At 45.4% G+C, this 22184-nt stretch overlaps 1 protein-coding gene across 1 annotated transcript in view; it reads left to right on the forward strand.

Moving 5' to 3' along the window:
* Positions 1 to 22184, forward strand: part of LOC147729252 (CD59 glycoprotein-like) — a 142084-nt gene that overhangs the window by 114932 nt on the left and 4968 nt on the right. Inside the window, exon 3 of the mRNA XM_086959551.1 lies at positions 4453 to 4557. Within this exon, the coding sequence (XP_086815677.1) occupies positions 4453 to 4557 (105 nt within the window). The remainder of the gene's footprint in view (positions 1 to 4452; positions 4558 to 22184) is intronic.

Consider the following 22184-nt stretch of genomic DNA (forward strand, 5'->3'; position numbering starts at 1 on the left):
TCACCCAAGAAGTCTCAAAGAAAATTTGTCATTGGGCCAATTCTTGCATATCCTCCGAAATTGTACCTTTAAGGACGAATACATGTTCCATGCAAATGCCTTAAAAGAGACTATCAATTTGCGGATATCCATCGAAACTACTGAAACGAGCTCTCAAGAGAGCATGGTGGACACTAAGAGATACACTCCTAACAAAGAATACCAAAAAAGAGCAAAACCGGATAGTTTGTGTATCAACATTTTGCCACACTTTAAATTGGCTAAAAAAAACAGATCAGCAAAAGCTGGCACCTTGTAAAAGATCTTGATACAAGATTTGATGAGCCACCGCTCTTTGCATTCAGAAAGGATAAAAGTATAGCAAACCACATAGTCAGAGCAGCAATGCCATGACAAAAGCCTCCGTCTCTCAGAGAATATTTGAATCTACCACCCATAATAGGCCATCACCAATGTGGCACATGTGTCTGCTGTCCTTTGACTATGGTAGGAGATTTATTTCAACACAACGGAATCTCGTGGAGACACACAAAATTCACAAATTGCAAGACCAAATATGTTATATATGGTATCTTATGCCCTTGTAACAGACTCTATATAGGTAAAGCCAGCCAAGAAGTCAGACAGCGAATCATTCAACACAGATCGCGGATTAGAAAAAACACTCCGACAGCCCCATTGGTGCAACATTGGATCGATCATTCACACACAGAGAATGATGTGAAATGGACAGTGATCTACATGGTCGAACCAGACTCAAGAGGAGGTGACCTCGAGGCAAAGTTATCTACAAGAGAGTCAACTCTGATTTTGAAATACAACTCTGCAGTGACAGGGTTAAACGAAATGTCAGAATTATACAATCTGTAATGCATATAGTGCCTTGATACTTCATGGCTGCCACAATGAACAGGAAGGACTAGTTCATCAAAGATATGGGAGTAAGCTCTGCCTACAAAAAAACTGCAGAAATTACTTAATATAAACGTTTGCAAACAAACTTTGAGGAACAAGGTCTGAGGTATAATCAATTTAAAAACAGATACCGCTAATCAGTCTTACTGTCCTGGGAAATATAGATACAAGTATTATAATTCCAATTGGTGTCTAACACGATTTTTTTTCTGAAGAACCACTCATGCACTGAAAGACAACAATTACTGAGACACTAAGCGGCTGACTGACAGTTAAATTTATATTGAGAACTAGTCCCACCGTCTTGGGAATTATCGACATAATTATTATGTTCAATCTGAGTTTTTCCCCGAGCACAATAAAGAAAGAACTACTCGCGAACTGAAAAACTACATTTCCCTTGATGCAAAGCGGCGAACTGACAGCATAAGCACCGCTACGCAAATGCCAACTCATTGAGGAGCGACGGCGTACTGAGAGACGCTGCGCTGAGAGAAGGAAACTGAATTCAATTCGAGGTATGCAAACAAACAGTTCCTTTAGAGCTCCAGTGTTTCGTTCTGAGTCGGATAATACCGCGGAAATAGTAACAACTCCATCAGTAGTTTTTAACAATTTCGGGGACTATTATCATCATCGTGCGGAAATAGCTGCAACTGCGTTTTTGAATTTTAATGCAGCAGAGTCTAACGCGATCTTCCCCCTTTTTCCATTTAGAAAATGATTATGGAGAAGCAATATTGAATATACCATATTTCCAATTACGGACTACCCAAAGACTAAGGTAATACTGCAGAGCTTTGTCATATAGCCTCCCTATAACAGTAGTCTTTGGAAATCTACAAGATATTTTAACTTCATTACAGTAATGGTGGCAAGTCCCATGTAGTTTTGACATTGTTGGTTGAATCCTGTAAAGAAAAGGACTTTTGGCAGCTTTCTTGAAAGAGAAATAAGGTAACATGCTGGGCTAGTTTCGTTTTATAGTTGAGGTGTGCCTCAGGTGATTGGATAGTAAGGACTGCTTTTTTATCTTTTGCAGGACTGAACCCTCAAGGTCCTGAGGAGAACCCCCTTTAATCAAGGGGTTCAAAACGCGTAGACCCTATTGTGTTCTTTGGCCAATCTTGTTAATATTAATTTTGAAATTCAAAAATTGGAGAATTTTTTGCGATGGCCTACTGTATGACTAATATTATGTCTAACTAAAGAAATTAAAAATTAAAAAATAGCACACCACCTCTTTAAATAATAATAAGAAGGTTCTGTTGATCCTTGGTGAGGCTATTCACGCTTTTTTATATTTGACACTCTTTTTTTCCTTTTCTGGTTGTGTATATTCTTCTTTTCAATCGCTCTATTTCCTTGATTGGATGACTCAGAAGTACGGTATGATAGTTTCACAGATTGAATGTAGGATGGGGAATGTGCTGTGAATCTTTTACCCATGGCTAATAGACTTTTTATTATTTTTGCTTTTCTCTAACAGAGCACGAAGTAGCCACAGAGTGATTTTAATTTTAATATTACTTCCACTCCCCATTGTAGAATGTAAAAAATGTCTAAAATTCTTTTGTGAAGAAATGTATTGTGAAATATACAATTGAAATTAGAATTGATTGAGACAGTCACAATCAGTTTCTGGTGGTGCTACAATTGTTTGTCATTGTGCATTGAATTTTGTAGAATTGTACAGCAGTACTGGCACTTTGTTTTTGTTGAAAATACGTACGGCGCGGCCTTACTGCGCTTTAGCCAAACCCTTTGTTTCTTGCCGCTGGGATTGGGGCACTGCCCCGCATCTAGAGAAGCGTCTCGCAACGAAGAGGAAGCGTGTCGCCGTAGCTGTTGCTGCCGTTGCACTTCTGAACAAGGGTGTCGCCGCTGGAACTGTCGCCAGGCACCGCATCGAGGAATGTGTCTCGCATTCCCCGAGAAGCGCGCCGCAGTCGGAGCTGCTGCCGTCGCTTTTCTGAACAAGGATGTCGCCGCTGTAGTTGTCGCATTGTGCGGTAGCTTAACGCAAATGAGGTAGAGTGTCGCAGCTGAAGCTGTTGCCGTCGCACTTCTGAACAAGGGTGTCGCCGATGCAGTCCACGCATTGAACTGAGAACTTCTCGTGTCCCCAGAGAAGCGTGCTGCATCTGGAAAATCTACACGTCTTTATTTCTTTGCACCTGTACTTTGCCGCATTTCCCGTGCTGCGACATGATACGTTGCGCTTCCACGAAAAGCAATTAGGTACATTGACGCAAGTGTCGCATCTTAAGAACTGAACTTAACTAAGCTTAAACTACCATCTTATTGTAACAGTATTGTGTATTTTTGTCCGTTATGGTCTTGTGGTAAATCTATATAAATTATACTTATTTTTTATATAAAATCTTGTGTGGTGTCCATCTGTAGTTTTGTCACTGGGTAACTGTATGTGTTCACAAATGCTTTACACACTGCCTCTGAGATAAACCTGTCTGCTCGTGCCAAGCTACCAAGGGGGTGAGTAGGGGTTATTTAGGAATGCAATCCCCTTATCCTGACTAGAGGCAAGGGTGCATATTTGTCACAAGTATCTACCTGTGCCAACTAGAGACCCCCAAATCTAACAGTTGAGATTTATATTTTACTTGAAGATCTGTATCTCTGAAACTCTCCTGTGGATTTTGCTCAACTTGGTGTCCGAAACTCATAAAAATAGAATCTATTTTTATAAATTGGTGTCTGATTTCTTTCTTGTGTGATTTTGTTATTTCAATGTCTGGTGCTACTAAATGCTTTACGCTAGTTCCTTTTTGTCTAAGCCTTGCTATTCAAAGCCACAGCTACCCAGGTTTGAGCTAAAGGTTTTACAAAAAAGCCTGACTGGACCCAAGACAGTTTTGTGAGTGCATTACACGGTAAATTGCACAACCATGCCTTATAATACACCACAATCCTCATATATCCCCATTGGTTTCAGTGGTGGTGCAATGGTAAATTATAACTTGTTTCTGCTTTTATTGACAAGATGACATCTGATAAAAGCAGTAACCAGCTTTATTGATAACGACCCCCACTTATTCTATGTTATTGCATCTAGTATATATGGGGGTATTGTGGTTATAGACTTCCGGTATCCACTAGGGCTTTAACGGGTTATAATGGTGTCACTAAAGGTATTTCTGTCTACCTAATTGTGTATATTTAGAAATAATGAGTAGTATTGATTAGTGTTTGAATAATTAAAGTTGCTTTCCTTCTTATAAGATAAAGCAGTGACTGGGCAAAGATAGATAGTGTTGTAGTGTACCAATGAGCTTGCACACTGCCTCCACTGAGAGGGCCCAGTACTGCTTTACTAAGCTACTTTGTGAGTGAAGTGCTACAGTGGTTTCCAGTAAAGAGAATGTTGCAGACTTATTACTTGTGAAGAACTCCTATTCCAAACTAATACCTCAATTTCTTACAAGATGCAATCTAAAAAGTTTGTGACTATTATTTTATAAATCTCACTGACCTTTACAATGGTTCATTGTTCATTCTTTCTCCTTTTGTTTTAAGGATACGCAGTGAAATGTTTCACCTGCGGCACTTTGAGCGATAAAGTATGTATAGCCAATATGACATGCCCAACGACAGAGGATGCCTGCCTCCTGGTTAAATCTGGTATGTAACCTTATTTAAGATTAAGAGGTCTGTGATAAATTATCGGGCTAGGTGCTTCCATTCTGGATAAGTACCCAAATCCCTGATAAACTTCAAAATTATACGGAATCTTTGGGAAAAAACAGTGATAGGCACATGATGGCTTGCGTTTAGGACTATACGCCATTCAGTGCATGCTGACTGTTGGGGAAATTACGTGCTATTGCTAGTCCAACTTTTGTTGCTTACAGATTCTCGTGTACTCTTATCAAGTGATCTGAAAAGGATTCAGAAAAACTGCATTTTCAAACTGATTTGAAGGTTGAAAATCCAGCAATATGGTGTGTTGCATTGCCTATTTGCTGTGTGTATGTTATTGAGTTTGATTAATTGAATGGTTGGTATATCATTAGAAAATATTTGGGGTCCCAATGGTAAGTTTTATTTATCCATTATTTGCTGGAGAGATAGCTTGCCAAAGTGGAACATGCCAAATAAATATTTGCCGACCTGCATAAGCATTAAATCACTTGTTTGTAATTGATTGGTCATGGTATGGAGTCTGAGTCATTCTGGAAACCACCTGAAAAACTCTGTGTTCATTGTATTGTCTTGTTGCATCAACTACCAGCTTATTTGTCTTTTGTGAAGAAGGCTATACATATCAATATGATTACATGTGTATATAGTATGCTTGTATATTGAATGAATGCGGTAAGAATGTTGTTGTATTACTAGACTCTGTAGGACTTTCTCTCTATGTATTTTATATTCATAAATTTTGTCATGATGGTTAATAAATTATTTTTGTACTTTTTCAATCATTAGTGTCACTATTGTATTTTAACCCTCCAATGTTTTGAGATAATTAGTTCATAAAGTAGTCCTAGATTATTTACATTATGGAGTCTCTGTTTGGCAACTTTCTGAAAGACCTGTAAGGTCCAGCTTTTAGTCAATCGAAGAAAAAGAGCACTGCAAAGTCAGAAGTGTGTTTTGAAAGTGGCAAGTAACATTCGAGCATTAAGAGCCAAGTACCCACCTTCATCTTTTGCCACAAATTGGAACTAGGCCCTTATTGAGCCCCAACCTTCTATGTAAGTTGATGGCTAAATGACATAAGGTTTTGTTTTCCTTCCAGTGGTTGCGACCCTTAATTGGGTAGAAGTGTGTGCTTTCAAATCCATTTACCTGCTCTCAAGGCCTAGCCACACATTCGGCTCAAATTCATGTTCTTTCTCTCCATGCACTAGCTGTCAATGACTACAGCCAGCCTAGCCTACCTCCCTTCTGTGGTCAGGTAGTGCGAAAGCATCGATTTCCTGCATCTGCTGCTGATGGCTACCACATTTCACTCTCACATTCCAGCATAAATGCACGATTTTGTCAAATCCACTCCATTGTCATGCAATTTACTCGTGGGCATTTCCTTGTGGACCGCTGTTTCAATGTAGAACATCTCATTGTTGGCCATAGCATTGCAAGTTGTTAGGTGAAAAACAAAAATTAATTAGTCTCGCAGTCCAGGCTGTACTGTTTCCATGAGAAGCCGGGTCAAGACTGATTTGCAAACGGGAAGCAAAAAAACAATGGATTTAGGCCCACCTCTGACTGGGGGTGAGTGTTCGACATTATTCAGCATTCCGTCCATCAATTGCTCTTTTTTGCATTTGTCACCCCAAGAAGGACGGGGTCCCTTGCTCATCCTGCCCCTGGATTCAGGCTATCTTGTCTGATATGGGGGTAATTCCCGGCAGCCGATCCAAAATGCTTGTTTCCGGTGCAGGAAGGACCTGACAGTGCGGGTAGGACTATTCCCTTGGGCAGCAGTGTCAAGACTGATTTGTATAGCGGTAGGTCCAAACTAGGGTGGGGTGGTGAGCACCAAACCGATGGATGTGGGCCCAGATCTCTTACTGGGGTTGTGCGTTTGATATTGTTCATCATTCTGTCCATCAATTGTTCTTTTTGCACCATGGAAGTGTCATTAGTGGGGCAGTTTCTTGTGTTAGTATATTATGCCCATTACATAATCCTTCCAACTGAAGTCAAAACACCATTGAAGAAATTGACACACTGAGCTTTTCCCAACTGGTCAGTGTCACAACTCACTCAGGTGGAGATTGTCTGTGGTTATTCCCCAAAATTCCTTATTCTTTTATATACCAGCAACTATCCTTATAAGATCAAAATGTAACAAATGTATCTATTGTAAGCAAGAATGGTTTAAAAAAAGAAGTCCTCTCTACTCTGTCACAGAGACCACATTCCCCAGAAACAAAACCTCAAACCTACCAGTTACACAACTTTCTGGACGGGGGGGCGGGAGTTTGAAGGAAAGCTTAGACTGGAACAGCAGATGAGGTAAAGCAAGTCTCTTCGTCCCGCCGATCCTTCCCCCAGTGGTACTAGACTCCAACTGGTAAAGCTGCAGTTGGAAACCATGGAGAAACATGTTGTGAAATGTCATGAAAAGATTGCAGCAAGCCCATCATAACAGAGAAAGCACTGACACTGCACGGACTCCCTGTGCCCTCATTTTGAGGGAAACGAGTAAGTGCTTGTACAACTTGAAAGTAAATTGTCCATAAAATGTTAGGCCACCCTCAAACCCAATGTCAAAGACTACATCCTTCTGGGAGATCTCAACTTTCACCTTGAAAAGATCAACGACCGCAACACCACCACCCTCTTGGACAACCTCGCCAACCTCGGACTTAAACAACTAGTCACTTCCCCCACCCACATCGCAGGTCACACACTCGACCCCATCTTCACCTCCAGCAATCATGTCTCCTTCAGCCACACTACGGAGCTCCTCTGGACTGACCACAGCTGCGTTCACTTCACCTACAACAAGCCAAAACCCACCAACCACCTCCAACCAACTCTGCAAAGGAACTGGAACAAAATCACCACCGACCAGATCTCCGCATCGCTCCTTCTAAACACCCCAGCCCACTCTTCCAACCCAAGCCGCCGCCAACCTCACCCTATGGTTATCCAACACCGCCGACACCTTAGCACCACTGAAAAAACGACAAAGCAAACCTGGCAGCAAGAAGGCCTCATGGTTCAACGATGATCTTAAGAAGTCCAAGAAACTCTGCCGCTCCCTTGAAAAGGCCTGGAAAAAAGACCCTACCACTAGCACCAAGGACGCCTTCAAAAACGCCACCCACACTCACCACCAACTAATCCGAAAGGCCAAGAAAACAGCATTCAAGGATCGACTTGACAACAACGCCCACAACAGCAAGGAACTTTTCAACATCGTCAAGGAATTTTCCAATCCCTCGGCCAACTCCAACGACATCACCCCCTCTCAAGCCCTCTGCGACTCCCTAGCCTCATTCTTCCACAACAAGATTGCAGACATCCACAACCGCTTCGACAACCAACCCGGAGACCAACCCACCCAACCATTTGCTGAACATTCTCCCCCCGTGAACACCCTTAATGACTGGAACCCATTCTCCACCGAGGACACCATCCGCCTGATGAACTCCATCCACTCAGGATCCCCCACAGACCCATGTCCTCATCACATCTTCAACAAAGTAGACTCCGGGGGAGGAGCCAAGATGGCGACCTGAGCGGACGTGTGGTCGCTCGGCTCCACCGGCGCTGAAGACCCGCGCCTACATCCTGACTGCTATCCTGGGGTTTTTTCCGCCCGAAATGTGTTGAGGGGGGGGGGTTTTCGCACTCCGACTCACCCACCAGCAGGTGTGCCCCAGGAGCATCATGGACGATGCAGTCTCTTAATAGCGTGTGCGCTATTTTGAAGTGTGTCGTCGCAAGGTTGCAGCACCAACTCTGGACACCGGTGTTTCGGAATTCTTGTTCCTCGTCAGCAGAGTGTAGGTTTTTCGGGATTAGCTGTGCAGGCTGCCAAGTGTTCTCAGGTTTGTACCTCTCTGGCGCGGGTGCGAGTTCCGAGCTCGTCAGCTCTAGCTCAGGGGAGCCAATCAGTGTTGAGGGGGGGGGTTTTCGCACTCCGACTCACCCACCAGCAGGTGTGCCCCAGGAGCATCATGGACGATGCAGTCTCTTAATAGCGTGTGCGCTATTGCGTTGAAGTGTGTCGTAGCAAGGTTGCAGCACCAACTCTGGACACCGGTGTTTCGGAATTCTTGTTCCTCGTCAGCAGAGTGTAGGTTTTTCGGGATTAGCTGTGCAGGCTGCCAAGTGTTCTCAGGTTTGTACCTCTCTGGCGCGGGTGCGAGTTCCGAGCTAGTCAGCTCTAGCTCAGGGGAGCCAATCAGTGTTGAGGTAGAGCTAGAGCTGACGAGCTCGGAACTCGCACCCGCGCCAGAGAGGTACAAACCTGAGAACACTTGGCAGCCTGCACAGCTAATCCCGAAAAACCTACACTCTGTCGACGAGGAACAAGAATTCCGAAACACCGGTGTCCAGAGTTGGTGCTGCAACCTTGCTACGACACACTTCAACGCAATAGCGCACACGCTATTAAGAGACTGCATCGTCCATGATGCTCCTGGGGCACACCTGCTGGTGGGTGAGTCGGAGTGCGAAAACCCCCCCCCCTCAACTCCGCCCGAAATGTGCGGGACACGGAGCTGATCCTGACGGTGTCCCTCTGATCTCTCCGCCCGCCCGGAGTCGCGAGCTCTGGGAGGATCGTCTCTGCCCCGGATCTCTGCCTGCTCCTCAGCGCCTGCCGGCCCTCGCAAGCCCAGAGGGAATGATCTGTTGCGGCGGCTGCCTACAACGAGGGAGTGCTTTCACCAGTCTGCAGCTTGGCCCATGCCTGCGTTCATTGCCCTGCCGAGATCACACGGAGCAGCTCCGGCACGCATTTGAGAGGGCTGGCACGGTTTCCTTTGTTTGTGGCCGCCATGATGCCGGTCGGCTTTCTTCCTAGCTGTGCTGGTTGCTGATGAGCTTCACACGGCCCTGTTCGCCTATCTCACCACCGGCTGCCCCTTTCTTCCGCGGCGCACAGGAGGGGGTACAGTTTGCTGCAGGGAAAACATTCATTTCCCGGTCGGGGCCCGGGTCCCCGTTTCTCCCCCTCCCAGCACCCCGTGGACTGCTGACAAGATGGCGATGCCTGATCAGCAGCGCTGTGAAGATGGCACTGTGCCCTCTTCCTGGAGCGGCGAGTGCGCATTGGCACAGGGGACCGTGCTTGAACCTTCCACCGTGAGTAGTGAACCACGTGAAACGCAGCCGGAATGTACCTACAGGGATGTGATGAGGATCCTGGGTGAGGTGCGGTTGGAGATGCGGCGTACCTACAATGTGCTGTTTGATACACTTGATGCATGTATCCCTGCTGAGCGCCGAGCGCAGGGGGTTCACTCCCGACAGGATCCGGGACTAACTTTGTTGCAGCTTGCCAGCCCATCGCTACCTCCTGTTGCTACTGTATCGATCGCGAGAACCACTGCTGGAGCTTCTACAGATTTGTTGCCACTAGTCGAGACTGTAGCTGCAACAGTGTTTCCCCTTTGTTCTTCGACCGGCCGCCTGCCTCGTGTACCAGCCTGGCAGCGCAGTTCATCGCTAGCCTGTTCTCCTGCCCTGTCCCCTGCTCCTTCTTTGAATAGTATCATCTCGTCGTTCCGTGGCTTTTGTCACCTGTATGCCTTGGAAGTGCATCTTAATGGGGGACTACCATCTACGGGCGACAGGCGAAGCTTCCTCAGCGCTGGTGCACCTCCCCCATCCTTGAGGCGGCCATGTTTCCTCGTCGAAGCGGACTGCAACAGACTGCCAAGTTGGTTGGGTGACAGTATGCCTCCTAGATCGGGCCAGGGCTAGGCGATCCCCCTGCTGCATTCCTATACTGGCGGGTGGAGGCAAGGAGAGACTTGATTTGTGTATGTGACACTGTGTATTATTTGCTGTCCCTCCCCAATGGTTATATCTCGGGTGAAGTTATCTGGTAATTGATATTGGGGTGTACAATGTTTAATGTGCCGGCGGTGTCCGAGCGTGTACAATGTGGCCCTCCTCCTTGACTGTTCTTTTGTGGGAGCCCAGGGATGGACTTTTCTCCTTACTCCCTATATCACTGGTGACTTTTTCTTCTCTTCCTTCTTTCCTTTCACTATTTCTCTTCTCTTCCTAAATTTCGGGTTTTTTGGGGCGACAGACACTCTGCTGGGGGGGGGGGGGGGCAGGCCGTAGCCTCTGCATGTGTGTAGGGTGGGGGGTAATATTTAGTTTTCGTTAAGTTTCTATGGTGCCTATGTATGATCTTCTTTTATGATTTTTCCTTTTTTCTGTCCTGAGTCTGCGATAAGGGTGTAGGGGGTGCGGGTAGTACTGTGGGTGGTGCGCAAATGCTAGCTAACTCTCCTGTTGGTATGTACTGTACTGCCGAATTGGTGGGAGATTCCTTCTTATTGTTATTTTTTGATGCTGCCTGCCCATGTGGTGAAGTAAATGTACGGACTCAGTACTCCTTGGTTCTATTCTTCGCTGATTTATCTTTAGACTAAAAATCTTAAATCTTAACCTCACTGCTCCTTTCCCTAGCGACAGGATTCTGCCCAGTGTAACTACTGTTAATTGACGCCATATTGCCTGCTGGCGCGGGGGGACCGTATTGTTTGCTTTTTGTGCATAAACGTATTGTGGCCGGCCTGACGGTTGTAGGCCCGTATTTGTACCACCCTTACTGCACAATAAAGGTTTTCCAAAAATTTAAAAAAAAAAAAACCAAAGTAGACTCCGTCATAGCACCGCACCTCCGAGACGTCATCAACTGCTCCTTCAACTCCGCCACCTTCCCGGAAGACTGGAAACACGCTGAACTCACCGCCCTTCTGAAAAAACCCACAGCGGACCCCACCGAACTCAAAAACTACCGCCCCATTTCGCTCCTTCCATTCACGGCCAAAGTCATCGAGAAAGCTGTCAACAACCAGCTCGCCGCTTTCCTCGAAACCAACAAATCCCTCGACTCCTCACAATCTGGCTTCCGAGCAAAATACAGCACTGAGACCGCCCTCATCGCAGCAACAGACGACATTCGAACTCTACTGGACAATGGAGACCCAGTCGCCCTCATCCTCCTCGACCTCTCTGCAGCATTCGACAGTCTGCCACAGCACCCTTTTACAACGCCTCAATAACATCGGAATACAAGGAAAAGCACTTGAATGGATCACCTCGTTCCTCACCGGAAGAACCCAGAGAGTCCGCCTCCCACCATTCAAGTCCAAGGCCACTGAAGTCATCTGTGGCGTACCACAAGGATCCTCACTCAGCCCCACCCTCTTCAACGTATACATGAGCCCCCTCGCGGCCATCGCCCGCCAACACAACCTCAACATCATCTCTTACGCGGATGACACTCAACTAATCCTTTCTCTCACCAATGACCCCAGCACCGCCAAAGCCAACCTACACGAGGGAATGATGGAAGTTGCCGAATGGATGAAACAAAGCCGTCTGAAACTGAACTCCGACAAAACGGAAGTCCTCATCTTAGGTACATCCCCCTCCGCATGGGACGACTCTTGGTGGCCGGAAGCCCTTGGAAAAGCACCCATCCCGACAGACCACGCACGGAACCTGGGCGTCATCCTGGATTCTTCACTCTCAATGAACAGACAAGTCAGCGCCGTATCCTCATCCTGCTTCAACATTCTGCGCATGCTCAAAAAAGCATTTCGCTGGATCCCCACCGAAACCAGGAAAACTGTCACCCATGCTCTGGTCACGAGCCGACTGGACTACGGAAACACCCTCTACGCAGGTACTACCGCTAAACTCCAGAAGAAACTCCAACGAATCCAAAACGCCTCAGCCAGGATCATATTAGACATCCTGCGCAACGAACACATCTCTGGTCACCTGAAAGACCTCCACTGGCTACCCGTCAACAAGAGAATCACTTTCCGACTGCTAACCCACGCACACAAATCACTCTACGACATCGGACATGAATGCCTCAACTCACGACTGTCCTTCTACACCCCCTCCCGCCAATTGCGTTCCTCCAGCCATGCCCTCGCCACTGTACCTCGCATCAATAAGACCACCATGGGAGGCAGATCCTTCTCATACCTGGCTGCTAAAACATGGAACTCACTCCCCGCTTACCTTCGCCTTACCCAGAACCACCTGCTTCAGAAAGCAACTTAAAACGTGGATATTTGACAAGTAATCCTCCTCCCCTTTCTAAGCGCCTTGAGACCCTCTGGGTATGTAGTGCGCTATATAAATTCTCTGACTTGACTTGACATAACGGCTAGTTACTGGCTCCCATTGCCACCTGAAACATCAAGGCAGAGCAATAGAAAAACGGTGGAATCAATCCTAGCTATTACTAGTGCACCTGTATACCGACAAATGAGCTTACACCGTAGCTGAAACATAATATTTCTGATTAAGACTGCATTACTGAGGAGGGAAATTCAACCAAAGTGCTTTTTAGGGCTCGGCCTACGTCAACCCTGCGTCAGCAGGGGAGGCGGAGCTCCGAGCTCTTATGTTATTAAAAAAAAAAAGTTTCTTTAGGGGTCCGGGCTGCCACATTCCTTAGTGCGCGCGCGTGTTTTTTGGCATCTGCATAGTGATTCGTCTTCGCTGTGCTGTGTTTTTATTATCCTTGACGCGATAGGCTTAATGTAATTTGTCAGTCGCCATGTTGGCATTTTGTGTGTGGTTACGCGCACAACAGTGCATTAATTTAGATTAGGAGCTGTCAGGGTGCCGCGATAATGTAATGCAGATGTTGTGGGCGCGTTCACCAGTCTGCAGTGAATGGCTCGCGTTCGTGCTTTTCTTGCGTTTTCTTTCCGTGTAGGGCAGACGTGGAAGGCATGGTCTTAAGAGCAGAAGGCCATATATCTTGAATTATCTCGCCATCACGGCGGAGATAATTGAAAACATATGCATGGAGTGGCGCGCGCGCGAGGCCGAGAGCTGAGCAGGATGAGGGCAGAGTAGTGAGGGCAGAGTAGTGAGGGCAGAGTAGTGAGGGCAGAGTAGTGAGGGCAGAGTAGTGAGGGCAGAGTAGTGAGGGCAGAGGGCAGAGTAGTGAGGGCAGAGGGCAGAGTGGTGTGTATTCACAATGTAAATGACAATGCCATTTATTTATGATTTAAAGAAAAAAAAAGAAATGTCATGAGCAATGCCAATAGCTCTACCTATAATGATGCCGAGACCATTGCATTGTAAATGCTTGTTATTATGTGTAAGGGGGTGGTTATTCTAGCAACAAGCCTGCTGGTACTGCCAGTGAGTTGCATGACAACCGTGCTAGCCACAAGGCTAGACAAACCATCTCTAACGTTGCCCGTTGGCTTCATGAACCTCACTCAATAGCAAAAGCTAGCTCTACTTCTCTCTGTTTTCCCGCCAGTCACTGATACTGTAAGTACAATCTTTCTGCTGTTCACTGTTCTTACGAAATGTGGTCCGTTAAGTAGAGCATTGCCTGGCTCAGGCTTTGGTGCAGCTTCAGAGATCTCGCTTGTGTAGCTGTCTCGGGTCACCTCTGAGTGGCCTGTCCAGTTTTTTAGGTCTCGCGACCTATCAATGTGCGCAAGCGCATTGAGCGGAGCTAGAATTCATGTCGGCAAAATCCTCTTCAAACCACGGGCTTTCAGCAGCGGTTTTCGTTAAGTTCACGTGAATCACGTGATTAAACATGCACGCGCATCGACAGCATTTCTCCTGCACAAGGCTCGCAAAAGGCTCTCCTCCCTCCCCACATCAAAGGCATCAATCACCCTCCCACAGGCTTCCCCAGCGCTGCCCCGCCCCCTGCTTCACGGCCAGGCCATCTGTTCCCTGCCAGACCTCTCACATCTCCGTCACAGCATGCCTGTGTACTTTAAAGGCTTATCACTTCACACGGCCGCAGGCCGTGCAACCAGAGCACTTCAGTTGGTGCGCAGCCCCCCTCCCAGCACTGCCTTGTTACTCTCGGCAGCCGTTACTCCTTAAACACTTTTTATATTTAATTAGCAGCAGCAGCATTTCTTCTGCGCCAGGCCACATCAAAGGCTCTGTGCCACTTTCACCCACACAGCACCACTTTCAGACACGCAACGCACATGCCTGTGTACTTCAAAGGCTTATCACTTCACACGGCCGCAGGCCGTGCAACCAGAGCACTTCAGTTGGTGCGCAGCCCCCCTCCCAGCACTGCCTTGTTACTCTCGGCAGCCGTGACTCCCTAAACACTTTTTATATTTAATTAGCAGCAGCAGCATTTCTCCTGCGCCAGGTCACATCAAAGGCTCTGTGCCACTGTCACCCACACAGCACTACTTTCAGACATGCAACGCCACTCACACCCACGCAAGCCCACTATCACCCACGCAACACCACACTCACACACGCAACGCAACTCACCCAAGCAACACCACTCACACACGCAACGCAACTCATCCGCGCAACCCCGCTCATCCGCGCAACCCCGCTCATCCGCGCAACCCCGCTCATCCGCGCAACCCCGCTCATCCGCGCAACCCCGCTCATCCGCGCAACCCCGCTCATCCGCGCAACCCCGCTCATCCGCGCAACCCCGCTCATCCGCGCAACCCCGCTCATCCGCGCAACCCCGCTCATCCGCGCAACCCCGCTCATCCGCGCAACCCCGCTCATCCGCGCAACCCCGCTCATCCGCGCAACCCCGCTCATCCGCGCAACCCCGCTCATCCGCGCAACCCCGCTCATCCGCGCAACCCCGCTCATCCGCGCAACCCCGCTCATCCGCGCAACCCGGCTCATCCGCGCAACCCGGCTCATCCGCGCAACCCGGCTCATCCGCGCAACCCGGCTCATCCGCGCAACCCGGCTCATCCGCGCAACCCGGCTCATCCGCGCAACCCGGCTCATCCGCGCAACCCGGCTCATCCGCGCAACCCGGCTCATCCGCGCAACCCGGCTCATCCGCGCAACCCGGCTCATCCGCGCAACCCGGCTCATCCGCGCAACCCGGCTCATCCGCGCAACCCGGCTCATCCGCGCAACCCGGCTCATCCGCGCAACCCGGCTCATCCGCGCCACTTTCACCCACACTGTGCAGTGCACAATAGGTGTCGCAGTAGGAAAGTTGGAGCTATTGGTTTTGTAAATGACAAAGCCCTTTATGTTTTTAAAATGAAAAAAAAAATAAAAGGCATTGTTATTTGCAATTGTAATAGCTCCAACTTACCTACTGCGAGACCTATTGGCAAAGCCAGTGCTTGTTAATTTTCCAAGGCTTTCTGCACTATGGATACACCAATACTTGTCTCCTAATGTAAATAAAACAAAAGGACTGGCAATGTCCGCGTTGCCTGACTGTCTCTGCAGTGGGTATTCCGCCTCACAAAGTGTTCGATAAGAGCAGAGAGAAGCTCACAGCAAACCGAGATATTTTACACACATTCAAAAAGTTACAGATCTGTTAATACGGAAATAATTTCTTTCAGGCTCACTCCACACAGTCACTTTAATGGAATGGATGACAACTCTCTTATGAATCGATGTATGATAAACTTCGCTCTGCACCTGGTTTTGTCTTTTAAAAGCGAACAAAAATATTGCAAGAAAAGGCATTACTATAATTATTGATTGTGCATAAAAACAATGATTGGTATATAGCAAGGGAAAAATATACCAAGGAGTGCAAAATAAAAAAAAGTTGTTGCAATAGAAACATGGTCATCTGAGCAAAGTTTTTTTGTCGGCATACACTCCAGTTTCTCACTATAGACACAAGGTCAGGCTGTCCTCCACAGAAGGCCACATGTCCCAGATGTTGGCAGAGATACACACAAACAATGTGACACGTGTGTATTAGTTTCACATGCTCTGCATAACCCTGCCATCTCTTGTTGGGTGCAGATGTTTGCAGGTGGCGTTCCTTCTAAGTTGTTTTCGAGTTACAAGACCTGTTCTCCTTCCACAGTGCATCTGATTGTTTTTTCTGTCATCAGTTTTGGACGTTAGAGTGCCATCTGTGGGTTAGACCGTGTTTCTTTGTTGGGGCACTCAGTGCCATTCTTCAGGACTACGACCCGTCCAAAGGGTAAAGAGAGCACTCCTCCTTCAGCGGTGTCAAGACAGCTCTTCCTAGGAATCTGGTTTTATTTTGACGGTGACTTGGGTTATTGCTTCTGCCTCAAGTTTTACGGAAACCATGTGGAGGACCAGCATGCTTGAGCACAGGCCTCAGGATAAAGACCTCACCCAGGACCCCCTTTTGATCTTTAGTGCCCGAAATCAACCCCACTGAGTTCAAGCCAAAAAACTCCAGATCGTGGCAGAAAACTAGCCCAGAGCCTAGCCTGAAAATGCACTGACCCTCCTGTCCCACTAATGTGGCCTACACCTCTCGGCACCAAGCAAGCCCCACCACGGGGCATCACATAACATCACACAACGCTACCCATCCTAACCACTGTGCACATGAGATCCATAAAAACTTGTGTTGTAGCCCCAATCTACCTCGTAGTTGATACCGAGACCTGCCCTTGGGTTGGCTCCAAAAGAACCCTTGACTGAAGCGTTCTCCCCATTGTTTTTTTCTGAGGGGCCTGAGGTCAGGCAGAAAAAGATCTGTATCCATCCCTCAATGGGGAAGATCTTGACTAGCTTCCACACCTCTCACAAGCGTAACCACACACTCCTCAGATCCTTAAAATGAGAGACTCACTTTTGTACTCCACCAGGTACAACGCAAATTCCCCCCATTGAAATGTTAGGTATAGGTTAATTAGTCCCATCGCACCACTCAGTGAATCTCCACCACCACTGTGGCCCTGTATCCCTGTCCACCCCATGCACCCCATCCTGCTCACACATTCAGGCCACACTGACTCGCTCCAGGGTAGCTAATTGTGAAAAATACCTTTAGGAAAGAAGAATTCAATATAATGGACCTAAAGAATCAGCACGATACAATAAAGTCAATAACAGTGTAAATATGGCAATATAATACTCAGAAAACAGCCATTTTTACTTTATAAATGTATTTGCTCAATATCAAAAATATTTTTATATGTATTATAATAAATATTAATTACTATGCTTGAATTTTATTCCTAGTTTTCAGTTTTTACAGTTCAAACATAGCCTTCCGGGTAGCTGACATGGCCCCATTGAGATACTTGTACAAGCCTCTCCCACCCTGGGTTGGACATGATCCCTGGTAGTAATATCTGGTCAACCCTCCAAGCACAAAAAGTCAAAGGGAAATCCCTGGGGTGTATCAGTTAGCCACTGGTATCAATACCCACACGGTTACACCATAGCCCCTGGATTACAGGTTGCTATAGATCACCGTCAGAAGAGAAGAGATTTGTATAATGATTTCCACAAAGAAAAATATTTGTTAACAATCTAGATTTTTTATTAAAATAAAGCAATAGTTTACAATAAAAATGCATACATTTAAAATTTCAAAGGAACTTTCCCTGAAAAATAAAAGTTAATCAGCAAAATATCAGTGAACAATATAAAACTGTAAAGCATATGAGTACATTCACATTACATTGCATATCATAAACACAAAGATTTTGTTACTACAGACAACACATGTAATAAAGAGAAGAGACCCCTTTAAAACGGTGGCAAAAAATGGCATGTATACTCTAACACACATGCAACAATAGTACATGTACATCCGGTGTGTTTTGAGCTAAAAGTGGATTCTCTCGTATGGGAATGCGTCGACGCGTTTCGGTGCTTTGCACTTGGTACCGTGGCACCTTCCTCAGGACTTCTTAGTAGGGGTTTTCCGTACAAGAAAGACTTCACTTTCCCTGTATAAGGGGCAAAATAGTATCATATCAGAATCTATTTTCCCTGGATTCATATTCATGTTCTCTATAGACTCAGGATGTATATATGTTAACACTCAACAATAGCCAGTTATATGAGCATCTCCAATTTTCCCTTGATGTGGGTACCATATACAGTTAATGTTTCCGTTAATCTTATTGGAAATTATATGCAACGTTTCGTGTCCTTCAAATATTGATCATATGTGGAAATCATTGTTGAGAAAGGACTCCAACATAAGTCGTGGGGAATGAAAGATATATGTATATATACTGCACAGTATCGACAACCTCACCTAAATATAGGCGAAAGGATATCACTCCATTCCTTTATCGGTGGATACTGGACGCCAATTGCGTCGTTCCAGGAAAATCACTATGGGATCACTGGCTGTATTTGGCCTGAAGGTAGATATGACAGGTACTTAGAGAAGGGCTCAAAGGTTGTTCTACATTATAGGGTAATAGCTAATAGTCACTCGTTACCTCTATGTATTCTTTAGAGCTTCTATAGGTGGTGTTCCTTTATCTTCAGATTTAGTATGGTCTTTTTCTTTTTTCTTTTTATTTTAAAACCCGGTATCTAATTGGAGAGAGGTAATATGTTTCTATTCCTCTGTGGTACACGTATTTGACAATTTTGTATGATTGGTTAACATTTGTTCTTACCTTCAATGGTTTTAAAACTCGCTTCGAACGGGCATATATTAGGGGCCTCGCCGGAACTGGATATGTTCTGGTGGGGTCAAAAGAGCATATAGTTGGTGGAATAAAAAATCTCTATCATTCGATTCGTTATTTATTTATTTAAACCGTTCACGGTTCTAGGCGGTAGTATTATTTATTTGCGAGATTTAATGCATATGTCTATTAATCCAGTCACACCTGTTGCTTATTTAGAATAGGGCTCAAAGATTATCTTAAGGCGCGTCTTGACCATGGGCTTCTTAAACTAGCCACAGTGCGCCCTCCCTTTTAAGACTAAAAAGGGAACAAAGAGCGCCAGCTTGTATTTTACCATGGTTTTGTTTTCCCCCATAATATGCTGCATATAAGAGTACTGTTTTTGCTTGTTACAACTGGAAGACTGCTATGCTTCCCGGTACCGTGATTAACAGGCGCCCGTTACACGCGCTGCAAGAAACCCTTCTCCCTCCTTAATCTTCACATTCCCTCTGGGTCTCTAGTTCTTACCTTTACGCTTATGGCGCCGTGTTTCTGCCTCGTTCGATCTGCACTCTGGCGTGTATACCGTGAGCGCGGCTATTTATGTTTAGTTAATCTCAGAAAATGACTAACAGCTGGTTGTTTTACTCACAAGGGAGGCGTGGTCTATGTGTGCGGTGTCGCCATCTTGGAGTGGTGCCCGTTTTTGCTATATGCCCATTATATTAAGTATATGGTGTCCCCGCATTCTTTTGATCGATGGGTTAGATACCCACATTTAGGTCTACATCTTATTTTAATATATCCAATTAAGGACCCTCTTTATTTTGACGAAATGTATTTTCTTTTATCCGACCCCTGTTTTTATCGAGTTGGGTTGCGCTATCCTAGTATAATACTGCCGCGTTAGATGTTATAAATCATACGGTTCTTAGTTTTGTGTAAAATATTTTAACTATTTACTTGCGTAAGATGTTCACTTCCTGCGTTTGGCAATGGTAATTGCCACTGGTCTAATGTTGTAGTAATGACTGTTGCACTGTGATTTAGAATTGGCTAAGTTTTTTTGCGGTGAGAAAGTAACCGTTGTTCCATAATTTCGTTGACAAGCGTTAACAAGGTTTAGTGCATGTGACTGTATACCCTCCATATTCATTATTATTATAACGAACCGTATTGTAGTTTCTTCTGATCTCAAACCGGTTGCTACAGTTACCCGATGTATAATGGTAGTTCCCTAAGCTGGTCCAAGATGTTTTATTTTTATGTAAATTTTAATTATTGTGGTACATTACCTTGTTGGTTGTTCTGATCTCAACCGTGATTACTGAAGTTGCCTAGTATATAGTGGTAACTGACCACGCTGTATGCATGAAATTTATCTTTATCTATGCCCTGTCTTTCCTATTATGTTGATCCTATTTCATGTTGGTCATTTGCAAAGGAGATCTGTTTTTTCACATCAAATGAGGGCTTCCCATTCTTCCCTCGAATTGAGGCCTTTTTTAATGGTATTGAACTTGACCATGTACCACTGTTCTTGCTGTTTACGTCTAGTGGTACTATCACCTAGCCTGGTTAGCTCCTTTATCCGTTCTATAATGATCCACCTGAGATCTTTTTCATTGTGGCCTTTTTCTTTCCAATGCGCTACCAGGGGGGCATTTTCCTTATTGTCAGCTTATTTGAAAATAAGCACATATACAATGAAGTGAGTCCATTTTTCGAGAATATTCGAAACTGGGCTCGCTTCATTGACGACATATTTTTTATCTGGCTGGGAAATACAGAGTCACTAGAAGAATTCCTGTCATGGCTGAATTTGGGAGATCCAAACCTCAAATTTACAGCCACATACAGCAAAACAAAGGTAAATTTCTTGGATATTTGTATTAAAAGTGAGGATAAACAACTCAAAGTAGAGCTCTACAAAAAGGAATCAGACCGTAACACCATCCTTCACTACCGTAGTTACCACCCCAAGAGTCAAAAAGACTCAATACCGTTTGGGGAATTTCTTCGCTTGAGAAAAAATTGTACAGATCTGGCAGATTTTCATAAGCACGCTGGTGATATGAAAAAGAAGTTCAGGGAACGTGGATATCCCAGGAAATTAATTGAGCATTCTTTCAAGCGGGCTCGCTACTATGATAGGGAAAGTCTACTAACCAAAAAAGAGAAAAAGAACGTACAAGACAAAATAGTAATGGTCAGTCAACATTCCTCTATAACCAATCAAGTAAAAAATATAATCAATCATAATTGGAAAATTCTCAACAACGGACCAGACACTAGTGTCTTAGAGCGTCCGCTGTTTGCGTATAGAAAAAACAAAAACCTGCGATCTAACCTAGTACATACGTACAGGGACGATGTGGTAGAAAATCAGATAACACTCACTGGCAACAGAGCAGTGGGAAATAACAAATGTGGTAATTGCAGCATATGTGACCTTTGCGTAGTGACCAAGAAAGTGGTACACAATGGTGCTACGCATGATATCACCACACTAAATAACTGTCGAACAAAAAACGCAATATACATGATCCTGACCCATGTGAACAAGCCTATATTGGGGAAACAGGCAGGGAGGTAAGAGTAAGGATCGGCGAACATAAATCTGCGATCAAAAACAATAAGGAAAATGCCCCCCTGGTAGCGCATTGGAAAGAAAAAGGCCACAATGAAAAAGATCTCAGGTGGATCATTATAGAACGGATAAAGGAGCTAACCAGGCTAGGTGATAGTACCACTAGACGTAAACAGCAAGAACAGTGGTACATGGTAAAGTTCAATACCATTAAAAAAGGCCTCAATTCGAGGGAAGAATGGGAAGCCCTCATTTGATGTGAAAAAACAGATCTCCTTTGCAAATGACCAACATGAAATAGGATCAACATAATAGGAAAGACAGGGCATAGATAAAGATAAATTTCATGCATACAGCGTGGTCAGTTACCACTATATACTAGGCAACTTCAGTAATCACGGTTGAGATCAGAACAACCAACAAGGTAATGTACCACAATAATTAAAATTTACATAAAAATAAAACATCTTGGACCAGCTTAGGGAACTACCATTATACATCGGGTAACTGTAGCAACCGGTTTGAGATCAGAAGAAACTACAATACGGTTCGTTATAATAATAATGAATATGGAGGGTATACAGTCACATGCACTAAACCTTGTTAACGCTTGTCAACAAAATTATGGAACA

Source organism: Lissotriton vulgaris, chromosome 2_2 (genome assembly GCF_964263255.1).
Source record: "Lissotriton vulgaris chromosome 2_2, aLisVul1.2, whole genome shotgun sequence".
NCBI classification, from domain to species: Eukaryota; Metazoa; Chordata; class Amphibia; order Caudata; family Salamandridae; genus Lissotriton; species Lissotriton vulgaris.